This window comes from Microchirus variegatus (genome assembly GCF_963457635.1).
Source record: "Microchirus variegatus genome assembly, chromosome: 7".
NCBI classification, from domain to species: Eukaryota; Metazoa; Chordata; class Actinopteri; order Pleuronectiformes; family Soleidae; genus Microchirus; species Microchirus variegatus.
In genome coordinates, this window is record NC_139808.1 from 18646763 (window position 1) to 18669568 (window position 22806).

At 41.3% G+C, this 22806-nt stretch overlaps 1 protein-coding gene across 1 annotated transcript in view; it reads right to left on the bottom strand.

Annotated features, from left to right (window-relative positions):
* Positions 1-22806, bottom strand: part of plxna1b (plexin A1b) — a 162206-nt gene that overhangs the window by 137735 nt on the left and 1665 nt on the right. Inside the window, exon 2 of the mRNA XM_083892918.1 lies at positions 4984-5166. Coding sequence (XP_083749044.1) covers positions 4984-5166 — 183 coding nt within the window. The remainder of the gene's footprint in view (positions 1-4983; positions 5167-22806) is intronic.

Below are 22806 nucleotides of genomic sequence, written 5' to 3' on the forward strand. Positions count from 1 at the left end.
ATAAGACAAAGTGACTGATGGTGCTCTGGGAGAGGTGTAAATTAACTGCCAAAAACGCTAAGTGCAAATGATCCGTTTTTGTCTGGAGAACTCTGTCGTAACCTCTACTCCCTCTGATCCTTTTCATCATTCTCTTTATTTGCCCGTCTCATTCTCATCCACTGTGTGTGTAGCTGTGTGAACTAATGACCGAGGACTAGCAAACGCCCGCACAAAGGCCGTCTCTGTGCCGCTGCCTTGGCTAAACAACTCGTGGCTCTGCTGGCTGAGCCAAGTAATGACACAAACTACACACCAACACACACACCAACGCACACAGAGGCCTAAAGGAAGAGTCACCAAACCATATTTTCAGATAATTGTTTTCAGGTTTGTACCTTCTCAAAGACAATGCAGATGCAGAGGGTGAGACGAAGAGTAACCACACATTATTTCCTGCTCCGTCATCCCTCAACAACTTCCTCCTAAGGTCAAAACACCACTGGTGTGTTACAACAGGGTGTGTAATTGTTCCTTTTCTGGGTGGAGTTTCTGTGTTTGGGTGGCTGAGGTGACACACATTTAAATGACAGCACATACACATATGCACACAGTCACACACAGGGGAGTTACAGGGCAACATTATGCACCAGTAGAATAACAATCATTAGTCAATTATGCCATGACATGGACTCATGATGGAGACACCGGTCGTCCCGGTGGAATACATTAGTGACTTCACAAAGCAATATACACATGACAAACTGTCACTTGTTATTAAGCCCTAAAAAAGTCACGTGACCCCAGCAGTTACTTGAGTTACATGAAACATAATTGATATTGATGTGGCTAAGATCGCATCTTTCACCAAAACTAAAACAACCTACACCGGTTCTGTGTTAAATGTGGGATTCAAAATAAACTCATACCAGTGACATGATATGAAACCAACTTTGAGATCAAGTTAAAGGGAAAATGAGTTAAACTATTTTACCACAAGCTTAATATCTATACTCACCATTTCCTAAATGTTTCACTGTGCAACCTTTACAAAAAAGAAGTGATTACAGCTGCAGCAGCTGTTAAATTATTTTTATGTGACTGATCAGTAACAATAGGGTTGATTCATCAACAGAAAGTGAATATATACCCATATGTATGTTTGTTTTAAGTTTATGAAAAAAAAATGTAAAGAAATAACAGGCACTGATGTTGGATAAGAAGGCCTGGCTCACAATCTCTGTTCTAGTTCATCCCAAAGCTGTGTGATGGGGTTGAGGTCAGGCTTTGTGCACTGGGTCACAATCATGTTGGTATAGAAAAGTGCCTTCCTCAAACTGTTGTCCAAAATGTCCTGCCCAAGATTTAAGATTGTCCTCCATTGGAGATAAGGGGCCTAGAGCCCAAAGCCTGATTGAAACACCTGAATTCAATACGTGTACTTAAAGTACCTTCCTTTGTGGAGGCCTCCATTCTGCATTGCCATGTTTCTACAGCAGCATGAATGGACAAATCAGCCGGAATGTGCATTCTACAGTCTGCAATCTCACCAACAGATGTCACTAATTATTATCCACTGGACCTTTAAATTTCAAATTTGCCACACATTTCTTGTCTGATTGCAGCCTCACACTCAATTGACCAGGGGGTATAAATACAGATTATTGTCTGGATTTGTTCAAATGTGACCAATCTCAAACATAAACATAAAAAACCCAACTGCTGCTGTGTAGAAGAGTTATAATATTATTTATATTTTTTCAGCCATTAAAACCATAAAACAATAAATTGCCCTTGATGTTTTCAGAAGCCTTGATTTTGCATCAATGATACTGAGTTCAGATGAATGGGCACTGGGCAGCTCCTCCACACCACACTCACTGCACACACCTGAGCCAGGCATGGCCACAATGGGCACACAGCGGGCACTCAGGGCTCCTACCACCTGGCATGCTGGCCATATCCACACAGCAGATGGCTCACATGGCCCCCTGATGAGGGGTGCAGCTGAGGAATACAACCGTTTGTGTGGAAATGTGTGTGCACGGTTAAAAATACAAGCACTTGCGATAGGTATTGAGTTATCGACTGGGATCCCCTCTTTTGTCTGATGTCCTCAGACCGCCTGTTGAGACTGTCAATGTGTGCAAGTGTGTGTGTGTGTGTGTGTGTGTGTGTGTGTGTGTGTGTGTGTGTGTGTGTGTGTGTGTGTGTGTTTCATGGTGAATGCGCTTTCATTGTCAATGCTCAACAGTGCCTTGAAGTGCAGAAGTGACCAGAGAATCTCTCAAACCACCACAGTTGCACCTAAATATCCATCTGTTGGATATCTTTTCTACACGGACAGAGGCGGGGTTTCTTTAGATGGATGGATGCAAAACAGAGCAGGATATGGTGCAGTGTGTGAAGCTGACAGATGCATGCGATGACCAATGCTAATTCTAAGTCAAAGCAGCCACGGATAACGAAGGAGTCAAAGGGAAGAGAGGGCTTTTTCCTAAATAATAATTGCCTTCATGCTGCCACGTCCTTGACTGCTGCGGTGCCACGATGACCGCTGGAATTAGTTAATCACACCAATGGATGTCATCCTTCTTCTTCACTTCCGTCTCGCCTCAACCTCTTGCTTTTCTCTCTCTCCGTCTGCTTCATCTTTCCATCTTTCTTCCTTCCTGCCCTTGTATATCTCTCATATCTAGCACCATCAAACCAGGACTCATTAGTTAAAGATTCCCGTGTGTGTGTGTGTGCATGTGTGTGCGTGGCCAAATGAGCACAGAGGGACTTCATTAGTGCATTAGACATGTTGTTTATGCAACCGTCTTGTTGCTCTAGACAACGGAGAGCATGAAAGATGGTTAAAAATAAACCGAGTTTACATCAAAGCACATCAAATCTAGCTAAACGACAAATGAAAAGATTTCCAGGTAAAAAAAAAACTGTAGAAACTGATTTCAACCCCAGTGAAAAGATACATTTGGCACTCTGGTTTTCGCTGGCTTTCCAATTTTTATTTTTGAATCCCGTCAATCTTTCCTTCTGTGTATGTTTGAAATGCACTTTAAACATTTTACCAAAAGTCTCACTATTTCTGCTCCTCTTACCTCCACCCTCAAGCACAGCTAAACAAACAGCATTCATTGCTAGTGCTCTCCAGAGAAGAGTCTAATGGAGGAAACACTCTCCGTCATCACATCACGAGCACCTCCACCATGCTGTCGGAGGCTATAAACACACTCATAAAAGGAATCAATTGCCTTATTTTACTGATCAGATTATAAGCACACAAAGTAGAATCACTTATAAAAGCACTGACCCATTAAAGACACACAGTGTCTGCTCAGTTACTGAGGACGAATCCTTGATCACATGCTTGTAATTCAGTTGACCTCAGTGCTTTCTTCATCCGTCACTCATCACTTTATACATTTCCTCCTCTTTCTCCCTCACTGTCAACGTTTAAAATTGTGTGTTTTTGTCTTCAAATGTCTGATTTTATAGCTTCTTCACCAACAGCACATGTATTATTGTTCTGGGGTTTCCAACTGGCAACGGTGAGCAGCCAAAACAACTGCAGGCTCTTTGGCTCCGTACACACAATAAAACAAACACACAACAACAACACGGTAAAGCATTTGCATTCCCAGGTGATGTTCTACACATACAAACGCCTCGACCACAAGTGCAGAGCAGCGCAGAAGATGTGTGCATATCACCAAATAAACGAAGGGACTGCTGTCAAGCTAAGTGAGTGGGTGTCACTTTGACAAATGTACGGTGCTGAATCTTAGTCAACGCTGTATTGTTTTGGTGTCTCTCTGTCCCTCATAAACACACATGTGAGCGCACACACAAATCATAAGCATACATTATTATTATTATTATGCGTACCGTGAGTGACAAACACACGAGTGCCGGCGCACACACATGCAGACGCACAGCAGAAGCACACAAACACACACGGCCTGATTATACATTCATAATATTGAATGGATGACAGGTCTTGAGCAGTGCGAAGGGAAACGGGGAGAATTCTAATGAGCTTCCATTTACCCCGAGAGCTCTGTCCTCCATAGACTGGATGTACACACACACACACATGAAGATGAGACACACAACAGTAAACACTCAACACAAACCAACTACATAGATAGAATAACAATTACTGTGTTTATCAGGAGGTTACCTCATAAAAGCCTAAAGATAAATGTTATGTATTTATCAGCGGCATCAATTAAAAAAGGACTATGTGTGTGTTTCATAATTGTAGTATAGATGTACTATAGAACATCACTTGCTTTACAGACATGCACATGCACATGAAAAAATGGATTTGTCCACATAGACCTGAGGCACAAACAATGAAGAAGAAGGAAGAAATGGAAGAGAGTGTGAAAAAGTGTGTTCTGGTACCCAAAGGCCACTGTAGTTCCCTGGTGCGCTTGGGAAATGGAGGGATGAGTCCTCCGTTTGGTGCCGTCTGCAGTTTTAACATTTGATGTCACTAATTCCAACACACTGGACCATTAACGTGCCAGACGTAAAAACTCAATCACATCACCACTTTATCTGTCCCCCGTCTGCTTTTCTGCCTTTCCAGCTGAATCAAGGCAGCACTGCACAGCTGACCAGAACAGAACAGCCTTTCTCCAGCCATAGCTGCCAAACAGATTGAAGGCAAGCTCTTAAAATTAGAGGTGAGGCTGCACGTGGCGTTGGGACACTGCAGTTAACGTTTTATGTCCTACGTGACAAACATAACAATCGATGAGAGAGAACAGCAACACACTTGCTGTAAACTGCTCAGTAATAAGCAGGTTTTTAAAGAGGCACTTCAGTGTCGTATTGTAAAAGGCCTCTTGCGAGAAAAAACCCGTGGAGTGCGTTTATTACTCTTTATTCCTCATGTAAAAGCACAGTGACAAAGGTGCGAGCACACACCGTCAAAGTGGTGATACTGAAAATCTGTCCGAAAACAGAGAAGCCATGTGAAATCATTCCTACCTTCTTCAGTTTGCCATTGCGTGTGCCGACAAAAGCTACAGTGTTGCCACGGTAGTCGTATGCCGCTACTGAAGTCATCCCATCATCTTTGTCCAAGAAAAGGGGGATGCCCTCGATGGTACTGGTTCCCCCCAGAGGCTGGTTGAAGTCCTGGCCGCAGAAGTCGTCGTCTATCTGCAACGGCTGGAAGAAAGCAGAAAAGACAACAGTCAAACTAAAGGCCTGAAAAAGTAAAATTATCACTTTGAAGACATTTTAGATTTTAATTTTACACCCAAAATGAGAATTAACCAACAAATTGGATGGGAAATGGACATGATATTATTCTAAATTCCCAAAAATCTAGATTGTATCTTGTAAAATCTAAATAGTAGCTTAATTAATTTATTAACCCATAAATTGGGTGCTTTTCTGCTCAGGATATCATTCTTAAGAGTCAATAATGTAGATTTTAATCTTGGGAGATCTAAAACGTGTCTGCTTGGTAATAAACAGTCCAAAATATAAAGGGAGTGAGCCAAAACCATCATTAGGTGGTCCTTATTGCAGGACAGCCGTGTAAATATCCACTGCTATATCGCAGTGGGAGTGTATATTAAACTATAGGTATGTCATCTAGATTAAACACTTTTATTTGATGAACTAAAATGTGAAGAATGCTATTCAAACATGGCCCATTCATAGTCGCACCCTCTTTTTTCCCCCCAGACAGAGACCCACCATGAAAAACTGTCAGCATATTGTAGTGTTCAGACACGGTAGTGACATGGCAGTAATGCCGGTGACCGCGTGACAATATGGAGAGCATTCCTGTGTCACAAGGGGCCAATCGCCCCCGGTAATCCACTGACCCATATGATGCTCGTACCAGTCACCATACAAAAATGCTGAATATAATCACTTGACTGTGAAGTAGGGTTAAAGTGCCACTGAGTCAAGGGTTTGTTAAATTAACACACTTTTGAGGTTTTGAGCATTTCACATTTCATTAGACATACAGCGACAATAAAGCATCAAACTCCAGTAACAACTGTGACAGATTGATTCTTAAAGCTGATAAATTGAGTCACGTTTTATGTAAATATACCAAGGAGTACAATTAAAAATGTTTGGGTGTTTAAGTTTTCAGGCAAAACACACTATTAGAAGACAACTATTTCTGACTTGTGTAGTCACTGATTCTTCGAAATGCTTGGATCTGAAGGTGATAAGAACTAATTTGCCAGATAAGCGTAGCCACATCATGTGGTGTGTAGCCTAGATTGTGTCCGGCTTTGACAGCACTGTGGTGAGCAGGTGAAAGTTGTGATTGCAGTAAGTGTGTTTACATGCATGTTAATTGTACATTTTTTACTCGCACTAAGACAATAATTAGGTTTTCTTAACGTCATGTAAACACGTTAGTCCGACTAAAATCGAGCTCATCTTATTTGGACTAACATACCTGGTTAATGCGATATGTGTCTACTCCTGCATGTATATGATAAGTCGGACTTGCATCAACAGTTCCTCCCGTTCTTTGAGCCGGAAGAAGAAGGAGTCGATGTACAAACTGCAGTACTGTTGCCGAAAGTTATACCATATTATACCGTATTTCTTCGTACAACACAGCAACCACAACAGCCATTCTCAATCGATTGTATCACGAATAACATCTACAGCAGGTAGGAAACATACAGATCCACAGCACCGTCAATTTTACGTTTGATTTTCCTGTGACCTAATGGTCAACAGGAAACTAATTCAATATGCACTAGTATACACAGAGGAAGAGTCAAACATACAGTGCCAGTTATTCAGTTTTCAGTTTTCTCCTCCACATGTCTACTCGGCAAGTTGTCCGATTGCATGTCTTAGTCTGACCACGGCCTTAGCTTGATTAAACTGTTTCGTGTTAGTGTGCTGTGAAAAGAATAAGACATCTACCCACTTCTCCTGTTTAAATCACTGCCAATCAGAGATAAAGCTGATCAATACCCATGACTACTGCAGAGTCGTTTGACCTGAGAATGAATTCCGATTGTGCCCTTTCACACTGCAGACAAAAAGCCAGATGACTGTGGGTGTTAGTGAGTTTTCGTCTCTTTTGAAGGGCGGCTAAATTAGTATTTTTGGACGTATCTTTAGCAAAACAGATTTTGACAAAGACCAAATGTGTGAGAGTGAGAGGACAGACTACTACTACAGACTACGGTTACTGACAGACTGCTACTGTGTGAGCAAGTGAATGATTTCAGTGGGCGTTTACCAGTCAAAAGAAACAAGTGTGAGTAGGTGGACACACACACACAAACACACACACACACACACACACACACACACACACTTGGGGGAGTGTGTAAATGGCAGTGTAATCCACAGTCTTATCACTACATCATCTGATTGATCCACACAGGAGAAAAGATAACATCCCCTCCCTCGCTCTCCCGATCTGCCTAAATTGCCTGCAGCTCAGCACACGTCAATAACCCGTTATGCTGCCTTTTTCTACTTTCTCACTCCATTTCTCCATCTTGTTCCAGCTGCTACAGTAACTGAGCAAACATCAATATCATCTTTGTCTTTTTCTACCTCTGTCCATCCATCCCTTCACACCTAATCGCTCTGCATCACCCTCTCCATCCATCCTTCGCTGGAAGCTCATCCTCAGTCTCCCTGTTCTTTGTCCCTTATACAGCGTAAGTGTGGGAGCTTTTGTGGCATAAACGCTGACCTCGACAGAACCAGTAGTCCCTGTGGAGACCAAAACCTGGTCCTAATGAGGCAGAATCTCATTTCTAAGGAACTAGTGTTTAGGACTAATACGGGTTAAGGTATTAACCGGTTATGTCCCAATGATTGGAAGTGAATGCCGTGTCCTGAGAAGAATAGCTGTGCAAACCTATTTGCTCGTCTCCTTCTCATCCGGCTGTGTGTATGGATGCGTGTTGGGTCTGCAAAGAGCTTTCCAGTGAAGTCATGTGGTAAAATGGAAGTGTATGTGTTCATGTGTGTGTGTGTGTTTAGTAAAGTGAGAGACAGGAACACACTCGGCCATTACCTGAAACAACTTTCTTTTGTAACGGCTAATAGCCACGGGGCAATGTCTTTCCTCTGAACAAAGAAGACTGACAGACAACACTCACGCTGACAACCACACACGTATCGTGCTGACTTGTAAACCTGCGAGCGCACACACACACACACACACACACCCCCACACACACCCACACCCCCCCACACACACACACACACACACACACACACACACACACACACACACACACACACCATTTATTTTCTGTGTACACACACACAAGTGGCTTCAAGCAACAGGGCAATTCCCATAGTCTTCATATGACACACAACTAGGGGCAACACATTTAAAGCAAATAGTGTTTCATGAGAAACAAATCCATCAGTCTGTATAAGACTCAGTCCCACACACACGCACACGCACACACACACACACATTAAAACAATCCCATGACGTCATAGCCTAAGGGAAATAAGTTAAAAGGGTTAATCCATCTTCTTCTAAAGGAGACTCATGACTGAAAATACTGTACACAGTAGCCCCATGGAGTCCATCAGTGTTAGAATGGGCGCGCGCACACACACATACACACACACAAGCAAAGGTGCGACATAATTCCTGTAGGTCTTCAGGGTTTAAACAGCACAGATCAGCACGGAATATAATGGTGTTTCCCTTGAGGTCGGAAAGCATTTTAATGGAAGCTACACAGAGATGTGGTTTGTGCAATTCAAGGCACAAAATGATTCCCATGTGTATCAGAGCTGACATTCAGTATGTGGAGAGAGTCTTCTCGTCTGTGGTCTCTGCAGGGTTACTGGCTGGAGACCGCATCTAACGCTCTGCACTGTTTTCAAAGACACTGAACTCTAGTGGGGACGAAGGAGTTAATCCAACAACATTGGCTTGACTTTGGCAGCAGAGGCTTACAAATGCAGACGAGGAGGTTTCTTGTTTTGATTTTCACAGCGTGCGTGTGGCGCACACTGAATGAATTTGTGGATTTGCAGTTCACAGGCGCTTTGGCCCTTTCCACTCAAGATCCCCAATCTACTCAAGTTTTCTTTTTGAATTTTACAACTTATAATCACTTCTTTCAAAGGGAAGTCGGCATTTAATAAAATTTACTGCATTATGTTTTAAACATGAGAGCTGGAACTATTGAGTCTAATTATGAAATCACTTCTAAAGCATCAGAAAATGAAGGGAAAAAAGTTTTTACAACTCAAAGTGAAAAACTAAAGGCCCAGTGGGAAGCATTTAGGATGCTTCATAAATGGAAATGAAAATACAACTCATTTGCATGTTTGTATTGGTGTAAAATGTGTAAAAAAACCTTTTGTATGAACTCAAGATAAGACTGTGCTATACAGAGGCCAACATCTTACACCACCATTTTCTACAGCAGATGTTGCACTTTTCTTTTGAAGCAGAGAGCTTCCTATGCAAACAAAGAACATACATAAACCAAAATATAAACCAACTTTAAAACCTCTTTATCAATAGGAACCGTGACATATATATACATATGCAAAGACCACCGTAGTTCCCTGATGTTGTTGGGGTAAAGAAAAGAGTAATTTGTTTATTGAAATGGGCAGTCACACCATAAGATGTCACTAATTCTTACACACTGGACCTTTAAATCATTCATTTATTGTTCCTCTCTACAAGTCACTGCAATTCACGATCACATTAAATCAGCTGGGGGAAAAAACTCAGCAAGTAATAAATTCATCAACTAATCATTTTATCTTTCTGACACACCCAGACTTAAAAGTTCATAAACTCAGATGTCTACAACAGGCTGAGAATGAATCATTATACATCTGGTGTGTGTGTATATATAAAGTACATGTGAGCTGTCAGCTGATACTCAAGGTCATGGAGAGATTATGGAAGGTACCACTGATAATATAATGCACACAAAGGGACAGTACAGTACGTATATATTCTTGCTTTTCTATTAGGAATAGTACTAAAATAACCAGCTCCAACTGTTTCATATCTGGTACCCTTTCCTGGGGTTACCAGAGTAAAATGGTATAGTAAGGTCAGGGTGGCGGAGGTAGACCGGCTCCACCTACAACATCATTACCGAAGTGTAATCTCTTGACATCCTGCTGAGACAAACGACCAAAAACCGAGCAGAAAAAAAAAAGACTTGGACGTCCTTCATCACACAACACTCCACCTTCAAAGTATAGGTACTGTTCTCTGTCGAAACACACGCCTGACTCAGGGCTTTACCATTCCTAACTGTACTATACTATACCCAACCAAACTGTGCCATGATGAAATTGCCATGGTAATGCAGTATAGAACCCCACTGTGGTCCCTTTAAACAGCACAAGTTCACATGTTCTGGCAAACTGCCTCGACTGTAGTGTCCTCCCTGAGCCGCTTCATCCACTTCACACTGCCAAAATGATGAAATATACTACACATGGAGTCAGTCAAATGGCAACCATGCACACACAGAGTAACACTTAATCATTGCCCTGTGAAGTTACTGCTGTTTCTTTAACATATTACATCAGGAAAATTATGTCCGGGCACACATTACATCAACCTGAGGTGCAACTCGTCAATCGTCACCATCTCCATTCAGTGAAACTTACAACAACAGCAGAATACAACGCAAGCTTATATACGAGAACATACACAGCTATTAAGGCCACAGGAAAACACGCACCGCAAATACACAAAAACACATTCATTTAGTGAGAGTTTAACAGCCTGCAAAACATGTTGCCATAAGAAGTGCTATGTTTCTGGATGAAAACACATTTACACAGAGAAAATACAAAATATTTTCGTTATGGGGGGAAACAGGAAAGGAGTGTAGGGCACAGAAAAGACAGGGAGAAATGGTGGCTGGTGTAAATGCTGACAGCACGGTTTCAAGACAAGCCTGCAATTCATCAGCGTGTGTGCTCATGTGTGTTAGAGCAGGCGTGTGTGTGTGTGTGGGTGTGTGTGTGTGTGTGTGTGTGTGTGTGTGTGTGTGTGTGTGTGTGTCAGAGAAAGAACAAATAACAAGGCCATTCTCACAACACCAGTCATCAGCTTCTTTATAGCTTAACAATTAATAGTTTTCAAATCAGAATCACTATTTAAAATGAGGCAATTAGTAAATCGCAGAAACTGCCTTTTTTTTGCCGTTTTCTTTTGTTGTTTTATGTCAATTAATAACATGTAAACATTTTCACATTGGAATCAATTAATATCTTTAACTTCTTCTTATCCTTGAGTACAATAATTAATATTTGGATGGTGTCGCGGTTCATCATGCTTTAAATCTATTACACGATGAACATTCAACAATAGTTTGACTGAAGAAATAACATTTTAATTTGATATTTAATATCCGTTCAAAACATAGCAATTAGCAAAAAGGCACACTTCCCGAAACACAGATTTCACAACATGTTTTGTGGTTTACGTTTACTGAGTGTCAGTGTGTGCATGCATGTTTGAAGAGGTCAGGAGAGAAGTGAATGTGATGTGGACGGTGAGAAAGAGAACTAAAAATGACTCTTTATAACAACAACAGAAGCTGGTCCTCTGCTGCTTTCTCACATACACACAGAGCTAATATTATGTTGGCAGATGCCACTGATTTAAACATGACATTAGCTATGCATGCATGTTCCTGAATGTCAGTGGCGTTAGGGGAAGCTAGGAGAGGGCAGCTCATAAATTACCAAGAGATCTCAGCAGAGGCCTTGGACTCATGCTGGATATTTAATATCCAGCATGAGTTTTGTTCAGGTGAACACAAGCAGCGGTCGCATGTGCTCGCATGTTTGCTCAGTCACTGAAGTCATGGTGAGTTTGACAGCCAATTTTTCAGTGACCTACACCAATAAATCAGGACATGACAATGAGTTTTGAAGTTGAAAGTCAAGATCATTTGATGGCCTACTTTCATTTCCTTTAAAAGCAAAAGGACACATTTATAAGCCAATTAACTTCCTAAAACCAAATATTAACCCCCATTAAGACACTAATTACAGAGAAGATTAAAAAACGTGCAGGAAATGGACAGAAACCAGAGCAAATTCACACACAGAAAAACTAATAGCACAAAATAGCTTGTTTGACAAGACAAGAGACTCACATCCAATGAATTGTACTCTAATGTAAGTTGTTATTGTTACACCAGAGGTCTCAAGCTCATGCCCCAGATGCAGCCCTCTGTTGGATGCCCCATTCTAAGTCTTCCTCCCATCCATTGACTTTAAAATATAGAATTCTTGTCTTCTCATCACTGCAAAAAATGTATCAACCGACATTTCTGTTTATCGTCTTCCTATAATATCTGGGTCAAAGTCTCTGGACTGACAGAAGGTATACACGCAGTAGTAGCTCGACTCCCACTCACATTATCTGTACGTGTTAGTCCAACTATGATACATTTAATTTAGTACAATTTTAGTAAGGCTAACAGGTTTGGATGTATTTTGAAAGTTCAGTTTTTGTTCAACACAAAAATGCTCATTTTTTTCTAATGCCATGACTCACCACAACAATGGCTCACTGGAGTGTGTTTGGGCAAAAAGGATGATGCCTTATTTTCAAGCGTTCATCGGGCCAAAGAGTTCATGCGGGGTGACAACTTCAATGATATCAGAAAACAACCTAGCAGATGTCTACTTGTTGCAACAAGGAATTCCAAACTGTTTTCTTGAATTTACTTCTTAATCCTCACTCATTAACTTTGAAAAAGAGACAACTGCAACAACATCCCTGTTTTTGCATGGTAGACATTTCTATGTTGAACTTACTCCAGACAGACAGTGAAAACCTCGAGGAGTTGGCACTTGTTCCGAGCGCTATGTCCAAAAGCTGTCACCACATGTTTTTTGCTGCAGTTTGACTGAATAAGAGAGAGAAACCACACATACTGTATGTACTGTATGACGTACAGTATGTTAAGAGGGGGAAACAAAGTGGCAGTCACTTGAACATGAGCATCATTTCAGTGACGATCCGTTCAAATACAAACCAGCCGATGAACTACGCACTTCCTCTTTCCATCAACAACTCCCTTTAACCAAATACTTAACCATCAGCTGTTCTAAAGTAGCTGCTCAGTGACCAGCTATGGAAGAGCGAGTCAGCAGTTTTAAAGGGTTTCAACAAAGATATCTGAAAAGCCAGTGAATAACTACAGACCTGGACAAATTTGGTTGTACTCTTTCACCCAAAACAAGAACCAATCACTCTATCTGCGATAACTTGAATCTGAGGGAAGTAATTGGCCTTGTATCACCGTTTATTCCTTGTTTAACACAGATCACGATGATTTACTTTTTACTTTTGATTCAGCTTAACCTCTTGTAGCTCTTCTGTCTTCTGTCAACGAAACACTGCTTGTGTGGCGACCCCAACCCCAGACCTACCGCAGAACGCAGACGACCACATTCCAACAATTCTCTATCTTACTTGGTTCAATATCGAACTACTTCACTCATGTTTCAGAGAACCAGGGTTATTCCCTTTACCTAAAGCCATCTTTCAACATTAGCTGCCGTCTCACTTCACTATGCTTCTGTCTTCCCTCCACAAGACGTACAGTAAAAACGCATCAATCTGTGTCACCACAGACCCCAAACTCATTTGACAATGATTTGAATATAAAGAGCATACATTTATACACATTATAGCTTTAAATAATAAAACAAACAAACTACATGGACAAAAACGATGGTAGTCTTACCTTAAAGGTCACATAGAGTGGTCCTGTTGCACATATATGTGAGTTATGGAGGTCTACTTACATATATTAAGTTGTTTTTATGGTCAAAATCCTCCTAGTTGATGTAAACGAGCCGATTGAAATCTGTCCTTTTCGAAGCGCTTGTCAGTCATGCTATTTTTAGCCATAAATCTCGCCCGAGAAGACAGAGTGTGTTGTGATTGGCCAGCCAGCGTAGAGCCTTCCCACCTGTGTTGTGATTGGCCCTCTCTGGAGCGGTGGATGCATTGCTACTCATTATCAAAACATTGTTTTAACAGTGTTTAAAAATAGCTTCGTCACGACTCCCCGCCGCAGTCCCTTTTATGACTTTAAACCAGAGTCAGACCCAGAGTCAGAAGACACTGTTGCTCGTGAAACACCTCCACAACGGACGTTATTCTTCTTCTGCGGTTCAATGTACGCAACCGGATGTGCCCGGACTACCGCCCGGAGCAGGACGATCGGTTGTTCAGGAGAACCGCTGCTTACGTAACGTTAACGGGATTTTCAGTGATCTCATTGAGCCCCGAGATTACAATAAAACACAACTTTCTCAGCAATGGCTGAACTGTTTGTTTCGAACCGTCAGGCTTCATAAACAAGGTAATGACGCAGATACACACCAAAAAAAACAGCGATAATAGGAACTTCCGGTCTAGTTCCGCTTTAAGACTATTAACATGCTGCACAAGACGAGCACACCACCACTGCCTGCCCTGCATTTTCTGATGACTTCCGATAATGATGTATGCAACACGCCACCCACCCACACACACACACACACTCACAGTGCAGATCAATACATAATTACACTGACAATTAGTATCATTGGAGTGGTGCTTGAGATGGGAATTTGTTGAGCTAAACACTCCTCAGAGAGAAAGAGAAAAGGTCAGAAGAATAAAGAGAGAGTGAATTAAGCAGCTAATGCACAGTCTACATGGGGTGTTCTCCAAAAGGGTTTCTATTGTTCTTAAATAATGGGATGAGAGCGAATCATGTGCTCAGAACGGACATGATATTGTTCGCTCACACATATGCATAAGCTCTCTCTCGCTCAGACACAGGCACTGTGACAGAGCTCTTTAAACTTCTATTTTTTACAAACTATAACAAAATCTTAATCTTAAATCAAATTAAATAACACGACCCACTGGTAAAAATAAAAAAAACATTTAAGACAAGTCATCAAATTGGTGTCTCCTAGCTCAATTCATTTAGACTGTCAATTAACTGCACTCATTAACTCTGGCTCAGTTAATCAGGTCTACAGTAATTACTTAAACACATTTGCTGGCACATCCTTATTAGGTCCACAGAACTAGCAATGTGTTTTACAAAGACCACAAGTGAGATCAATTCATTAGATGATATTCATAAGGATTGATTTAATAAGGTTAGGAGCCTCCAAACAGTTTCCACCTTGTGTCTCCTTTAACAGCATAAGCGAAAAAATTCTGCTCGGTTTTCTCAAAGTGGGTTCATTACACGCAGAGAAGTTGTGAAACACTAAAGCAGCAATGGTGTTTTCTGTTCCCTTAACATACTATTCTGGACTCATTCCTGAGCATCTATAACCAGCTATGCAGAAACACGTCTGTAACCATTTCTTAAGAAAATCATTACATATTCTTGTATTGATTTCAGGTTCAAATCACACCTTTGACACTGCTGGCTACACAACAGCTGGCCTATGGCACCATCAGATGATGAATACTCACTTTTGCTTTTGACCGATTCCCTGATTGATTGATGAATTGGCTTGTGACAAAGTTCAAAACCTCCTCATCAATCTGATTATAAGAAAAGCAGCTTGGCATTTTGAAAAGTCTTGGGGTCAAATAAGACTCCATGAAGAGATGATGTCATTTGCAATGAGGACAATCGATGCTGCCATCAAGTTTTCCTATAGTTTTCTTTCTTTTCCTTGATATCTTTAATATTCAGATGAGCTCTGGAACAAAAACTTCTAATGCAGCGTTTTCTATCATTTCTATTGTCATTGAAATCGACAAAACACAATTTATTTCTTTGCTCGTCATTCATTCATTCAGCTTAGGGCAGTTTAAGAGGAAGCCGTTTCATTTAGGCACCATTTCATTCATTCATTCATTCATTTCCTGCTGCTTTATCTTCCATGTGAGGGTGAAAGGTGAGGTACACCATGGACATGTCACCAGTCCACCGCAGGACCAACATAACCCGGAGAAAACCCAAGCGCACACACAAGGAGAACATACTAACTCCACGTAGTAAGGACCACATTCTTGCTGTGGGGCAACAATGCCAGCCACTGCGCCACCATACAACCATGGCATCTATTGTTACCTTTATTTGGTTTAAATTGTAAATTAACCAGGCTGCATATGTAGGTGAAGGTGGTCGATTAAGTGTAATCAAGTGTTTCAATCAACACAAGCACCAAAGCTGCTGAGCGGCTGCTGAGTCGTCCCCTAAAGTGGTGAATGTTGTTATCATCACTGTTCATTTCTGCAGAAAACTGTCGCCAATTAATGTAGAGCATTAAGTGAGTAAGAAAATATGTTGAGCAAAGTGACTCCTGACCTAACCTCAGACTAAAGCGGGCTCTTTTAAACACAAGGATTATTTTTGTTGGGACTACACAACACAGCACAGGAGTTGTGCAGTGCTTCTACGTCTGCACACAGAGGGAGAGAGTTGACATGACTGAGAGGCTCGGTGCAGAAGAGGACAGTGTGGTGACCAGGTGACGGACACCGATATTATTTGTGCAGCAGCGGGCGTTCAATCATCCTCTCCTCTCCTCCCTCTAATTCTATCCCCCCTTTTCCGTCAGTTGCTGTTCTTGGCAGTGGCAGCAGAAAGATTTCTGAGGCCATCACTCTTCCTCTCGCCCTCCTCTCTTCGCTATCTGTGAATCAAGGCCTCTCCTCTGAGGAGACTCTGGCTGAACACGGCTTGCAGTTTTCCCCTCGGCTGTTTTTCCATTCTCTCTCGCTCTTTCTAGGCCTCGACGCATCGTTTTATCAAATCAGAATTTGAACCGTCATCACTCACAACCCAACAGTGACGTCACATCTAAGTCAAAGTAAGCCAGCTAATACTAGAGTATAAAACAAAAACACCACAAAGTGATACTGGTGTTTGTGTCATGACAACAAAAACTAAATGACAAATTGTCTTTTTTCTTGTTTCTTGTTTAATTCCAAAAATACAGCATCGGTTAGTGCTGTCATTCCAGAAGAGATTCATTAGATAAACCACGCACAAGACAACATTTCCTTTAATTTGTCAAACAAACCTCATCAAAACGTCACATTCAAACTATTCAAATTAATATTAGGTGTGTCAGAAATGTCAAATTTGTTTTTCTTAATATCTACAGTTTTTCAATTGGTTCAGATCATTTGCCCTCTTGATCGTATAAAAAATGCGGGAAACACTGAGTTGATGAATAAAGTCTTAAGATCCCTACAGTGTTCAGGCGTTTCCAGTGACTGATGCATGAATATTGCAGAGGCCCGAACAAACGAGCTTGACCCGATTACCTCCAAATAAATAAAAATTACAGTTTTCTTTAACAGGTTATCAAAAAGCAATCAAGTCTGCAGCATTTGTGCTTTGTTTTCTTCATCCTTTTACCCTTAAAGGGTGCTTCTTGGCTTGCTGCATTATTTTCACACTCACTTCATCTCCTTCATCCAATAAACACCATCCTTCATACTCCCTTACTTTCTTCCTGTAGCTTCCTTGTGCTCTCATTTTTATACCCACCCACATTCCACACCTCGCTCTCTTCTCCCCCTCGTTCCCTCTCACTCTCTTAACTTGTTAAACCTTTGTTTTGCTGCGCTACATTCCTCTCTCTTGTTCTCTTCCTATTTTTCACTACATTCCTCACTTTGTCTCTCTTTTATTTCTGTATTCATCTCCCTCTCAGTCCACCTTAACTAAGCAACCGTCTCTCTCCATCTCCCTCCCTCCCTGTGTGTGTGGAGATAGTTTGTATTGATCCACTCTCAAACCAGAGAGAAGGTCATGGGCTCATTAATAAAGCTCAGGGACACACAAACACAAAAAAGACACACAAACAATACAATCGCAAATACAATTCACAGCAGACAAAAATGGGCAGGTAACAGTTCTGCAGTGAGGCCTGATGTTTAGTCTAGTGATAACAGTATGACAAAATATTGAAAGTATGCTGGTTATCTTATGGAGACATTTTGGAATTTATTTCCATTCCATATAAGGGCTTTTGTTAAACAACTTAGTTGGTGCCAAACATCACATACTACCTGAATTGCTAAAATAAATAGATACCAATTCTGATAAACATACGCTTAAATTGAACTGCAAACGTCCAACCTGCTGGGGTAACCACGACGGGGACAAGACCGTCGCCACAATCACACATGACATCACGTCATATTTGGTATTACTGTAAGTGACCTGTGACTCAACTTTGAAAATAGCTCAACTGCAGCGGCTCTATTCTGAGCAGCTGTCTTCTTATTTCTTCAAAGTAGTTAGAATGAGCTGGTAATGTATTTGAATAAGAGATTTAAGTAAAATGTGCTAGGATGCCATACTGCGAGAAAATAATGAAGTAAAGACCAATAGACAATCATCAAAACTAGCAAGACAAATTATCTACATGTATTCCAGTACAGGCAGTATTTGCAAATCTTTTTTTTTTAATATTTATCATATATTGCACGTGTTGATAACGCAGTGACAGTAAATTGTCAGTACAGTGAGTGTGGCCCTAGTGTTTCCACCTTATAACATTCCCAAACATTTGCATGTACAACAGTACAGCCACTGTATCACTGTGGCCATGAACATCCTAATGATGGCCAGAGGCGAGAAACTATGATCAGCACAAATATGAACTTCACACTGCGAGCTAACGGAGCGCACAGTCATCCATCATTGCTATGTGGCTAACAGCTGTCTGGGACTCACAACCTCCCTCTGCCCTGCCCTCTCCCCCACTCTGCGGCAGGGTCAACCTAAATGTATTCACCCTTACTCCCACATCACAAGGCTTTTCCCACGATGCTCAGTCAAATGTAGTTGAGGTAGGCATTAATGAATTTGTAGCCTAGAGGTTGGAGAAAAAGTTCCATTTGAATTCCTGGAGTGGCAGGGGAAATTTGAGGGACGGCTGTTTAAGAGCTGTGGATCATATACCCAGATCATCTGTAGAAGCAGAGCTGGGGATACGTTTCTCTTTTCTTTTTGTTTACTTGATTATGGTCCAACTATTATCTGGACTATAGGTATGGTATTATGGTATGAAATCAAAATGATGGATGACACATGAGTTGTTTCACTCAGTAATTGCATCATATCCAGTTAGAACTGTTCTGGTCATGGCCAATATGATTCTCTGTATTACCATCAGTGTGATACAGGTCAAAATCTCAGGATCAGATATCAGAAAACGATAGGAACAAAATCAGATATAATCTAAAAACAACATTTCATATAAAAGGTGTAGGTAGTTTTATTGTATTCTATATTTTACTCTATTCCATTTCTTTATAGAAGCAGAATGTGTGTACAGTTGTGGGATTATATTTTTGAATTGCCTGGTTAAGGCTAGGCGGTAAAGGCGTCAGCAAAAATGTGTTGTTAACACCTTGGTAGGGAGTGTAAAAGACGTTTAAAACAACTGTACTGAATTATATCAGTATCAGTAGATAGATACACATGGTTGTGATATCAGTATCAGACAACACAGACGTGGTGCAGTGCCATGTCTAATGTAAAGAGCTGTGTGTTGGTCAAATGAAGGATGTTTCATTCAGCTATCATCATTTCTATTACAGCGATTAGTGAAGGGATTTTAACAGTATTTCCCACTCTGCTTGGATTGTGACTTTCATTACTTATTGATTTTATCATTCTTAAGAATGGGAGGTCAATGTAGTGTTGTCCTTATTGGCACGAAATGCAGGTTAATATTTGAAGATTTGTTATTGCTATTGTGCAGCCTTTCTACAATATATATTTCTCTACACTTGCTCATACTGAAAAAAAAATGATATCAGGAATTCATGTGGGGTCAGATTGGAGGTCATTCGGACCAGTGACTGGGGTTAAGGGCAGAGATGAGCAGCTGACATGAGGTCATTGCTTAAGGACAAGCGTGGCAGACGTCATTAACCTGAGGCCGACCCCTCCCAGCCTCACTGCTGTTGTGGGATCAGCTAATCACCTCATCTCTGTCGCAACTACATCGTCATTGATGACAGCGTACACGGGACAGCACTTCTGAGTGGTGGTAAAAATGCCAGCAAAACTCAACCTAATCAAGACTTCAGTATCCATGGCAGCGGGGCTGAATGAGATAAGTGTGAAAGCGATATGAAGAGGGAATTAAAAACGTAAATACATGAATAATGGATGCAAGACTGTTCTTTTTCCTTTCATTCCATAAACTGACTGAGCATTAGCTCAACATCAGCAGGTGCTGGTTCAGGCGGTTTCTTCCCAGGAATATGCTAATTTGCTTAATCTCATCATGATTGAAGTCACTAGTGAGAGTATGTCAAAATTCATCTCAGAATAATTCACAATTATGGTTGTGAGATTCATGTAGCCACTGATGTGCAAAGACCTTCTGATGCAATACAAACCAGGAAGTCAAGTCTTAACAAAAGCCAACACACTCCTGTCCACTTTTAACACGCGCTACAATTGTTTCGTCTCCTTTGAGGTCCGAGATTACAACACAGCAACTACTGAAATGTATCATGACAGAAATCATTTGCTCCACCAGATAATTGGGGAGGAGTAGAGCACAATGCAACAACAGTCTCAATGTGACATGTAGTAAGAAATGATGTCGCACTGCACTTTCTTTGTCCTACTAACCTGTGATAACACACTATAGCTCCTGTTGCACCGGGGCAAAGGTCTAATTGAAATAAATGAGATAGCTTGTTTTTTGCCTCAGGGCTATTGTCAGTGTGACGGGTCCAATGGAGAAAAAAAAAAAGCCACAGAAAGAATGAAGACAAGCACAAAATTGGAAAGAGACTACATCTACAGATGATGACCGAGCGAGAGAGAGAGAAGAAAAGGAGGCGAGAGTGGACTAGGCCAGGTCATACGCATCACATGCACTACCATACAAAACACACCTGTGCGCCCAAGCTAATAAAAGACTTACACAGAGAAAGAGTGCCGTTTTAACAAAGCATCCCACTCCATTAGACTCAGCACAGGGTGAATGGTTTCTGTGTGTGTGAGTGTGTGTGTGTGTGTGTGTGTGTGTGTGTGTGTGTGTGTGTGTGTGTGTGTGTGTGTGTGTGCAGTGAAGACATCTGCCAGTAAAAATGGTGTGCACTGACATTTAAAGAAAACACTTTAAAACTGGTCTTTTAATTAAGCTATCTTAAGAGAAGAGTAAGATGGAGGCAACGGATGGGTGGTTTTAAAGAGCGCACAGAATGGCGAATGGCTGTGCAGAGACAGGTGGTCAGCTAAAAGTGAGGCGCACTTAACACTAATAGATGAAACAAAAATATACCCCGACGAGATCCGCGAAGTTGCGACCTAAAGAGAGTTGGTGAACAGAGGAAGGCAGACGAATAAAGAGCGAAGGTCGAAGATAATAAAGACTGTCGGCAGTTGCGTGTTAAATATAGAGACTCTGTGTGGGCAGTGCTTTGAAATCTGCATGCATGTGTGTGTCTTTGTGAGGAATTTCCTCTGTAACGCATGCAGGGCCATGCACTGTTAATCATTAGTGAAAACTAACTCTACAACTCGTGCGTTTCCTCAGGATCTCACAGGTTTTGTAGGTGCGTGTTCATGTGAGTGACATTTCACAAAGCCAGGAGACCAGGCTAATGATGTCCTCTGTCTGACTAAATCAAAGCACCACAAAGCTGTGGGGATAAGGAGGATGTGTAGGTAGAAAGTTGAAAGAAGACAGCGGGAGGAATGGAAAAGGAGGGCTTCCCACATTTTGTATTGTTAATCACTGCAGGTGTGTAGCAGGGGTCCGTGTGAATGGATGGAGCATGGGTAGGGTACGTGTTCTATTAGCAGGTGTGCAGTGAAAACAGAGGCCGAGTGGAGAAATAGGACAATTTCAGGGACACACTTAATCCTATCGATGCTTGTCTTAACCCATTGACACCGGGAAAGCATTGCCGCACTTCTACCATTGACGCCGAATAGAGCGGCTGCACGTTTTATTATCTCATAGACGCCGGTAAAGCGGATACGTCAATTTTCAGGGGTATAAGGGTTCCTCGCGACATTGTTTTGAAATGAATTGTTTTCAAAGATTTTGAGGAGTTTCGCCTTCGATGACGTCATCGCTGATAACTTCGAGTGCGCTGAACAAATCGACCGGGATTTGTGGTTAAGACATAATTATGTTTAAAGACGACAAGGTTGGCGATAATGACGATAAATACCAACGTAATCGACAGAGTGTTTACAACCGCGCACCAGGGGTGATGCACACAGCGCTGTAAGCATCATCACCGTCACATGTGAAGCAGACTGTTACAGTCATTACATGCTGTTCTTGTTCTTCACACTCCATCAGGACTAAATCAAGGCACTGACACAAGTTGATATTACTTTTTTAATTGAAAATAGTTATTCACTTTAATTGTACATTTTTGTATCTAAATAAACTAAATTTCACAGGAAAGCCACAGGTGTGAGCTCTCAAATACTTTTTGAATTGTGTTCATATATCTGCTACAGAGGCTGAGAAATCAGTCATTTAGTAGGCATTGAAGCTCAGGTTTTAGAGACATTTTTTCCAGGTGGTTCAGGCCTTAATGAGTTAAATAATGTTCTACTCGACATAAAAAAAAAATGAAGACAATTCACAGAAATATCTTACTTTTCCTTTTCTATTTCGAATTATCGCCCTGTTTCTAGAATCTTTATGTAATTTATTAGTCACAGTGACATCAGTGCAACTGCTACCCACTGCAACAGTTGGCTCGGGAACTAGCCATTTAGACTGTGAGCATCCACAAGTGAGAGAACAAGCTGTTAATTTAAACTTGGCTTTTCACAGTCACAGTGAGTCAATCCT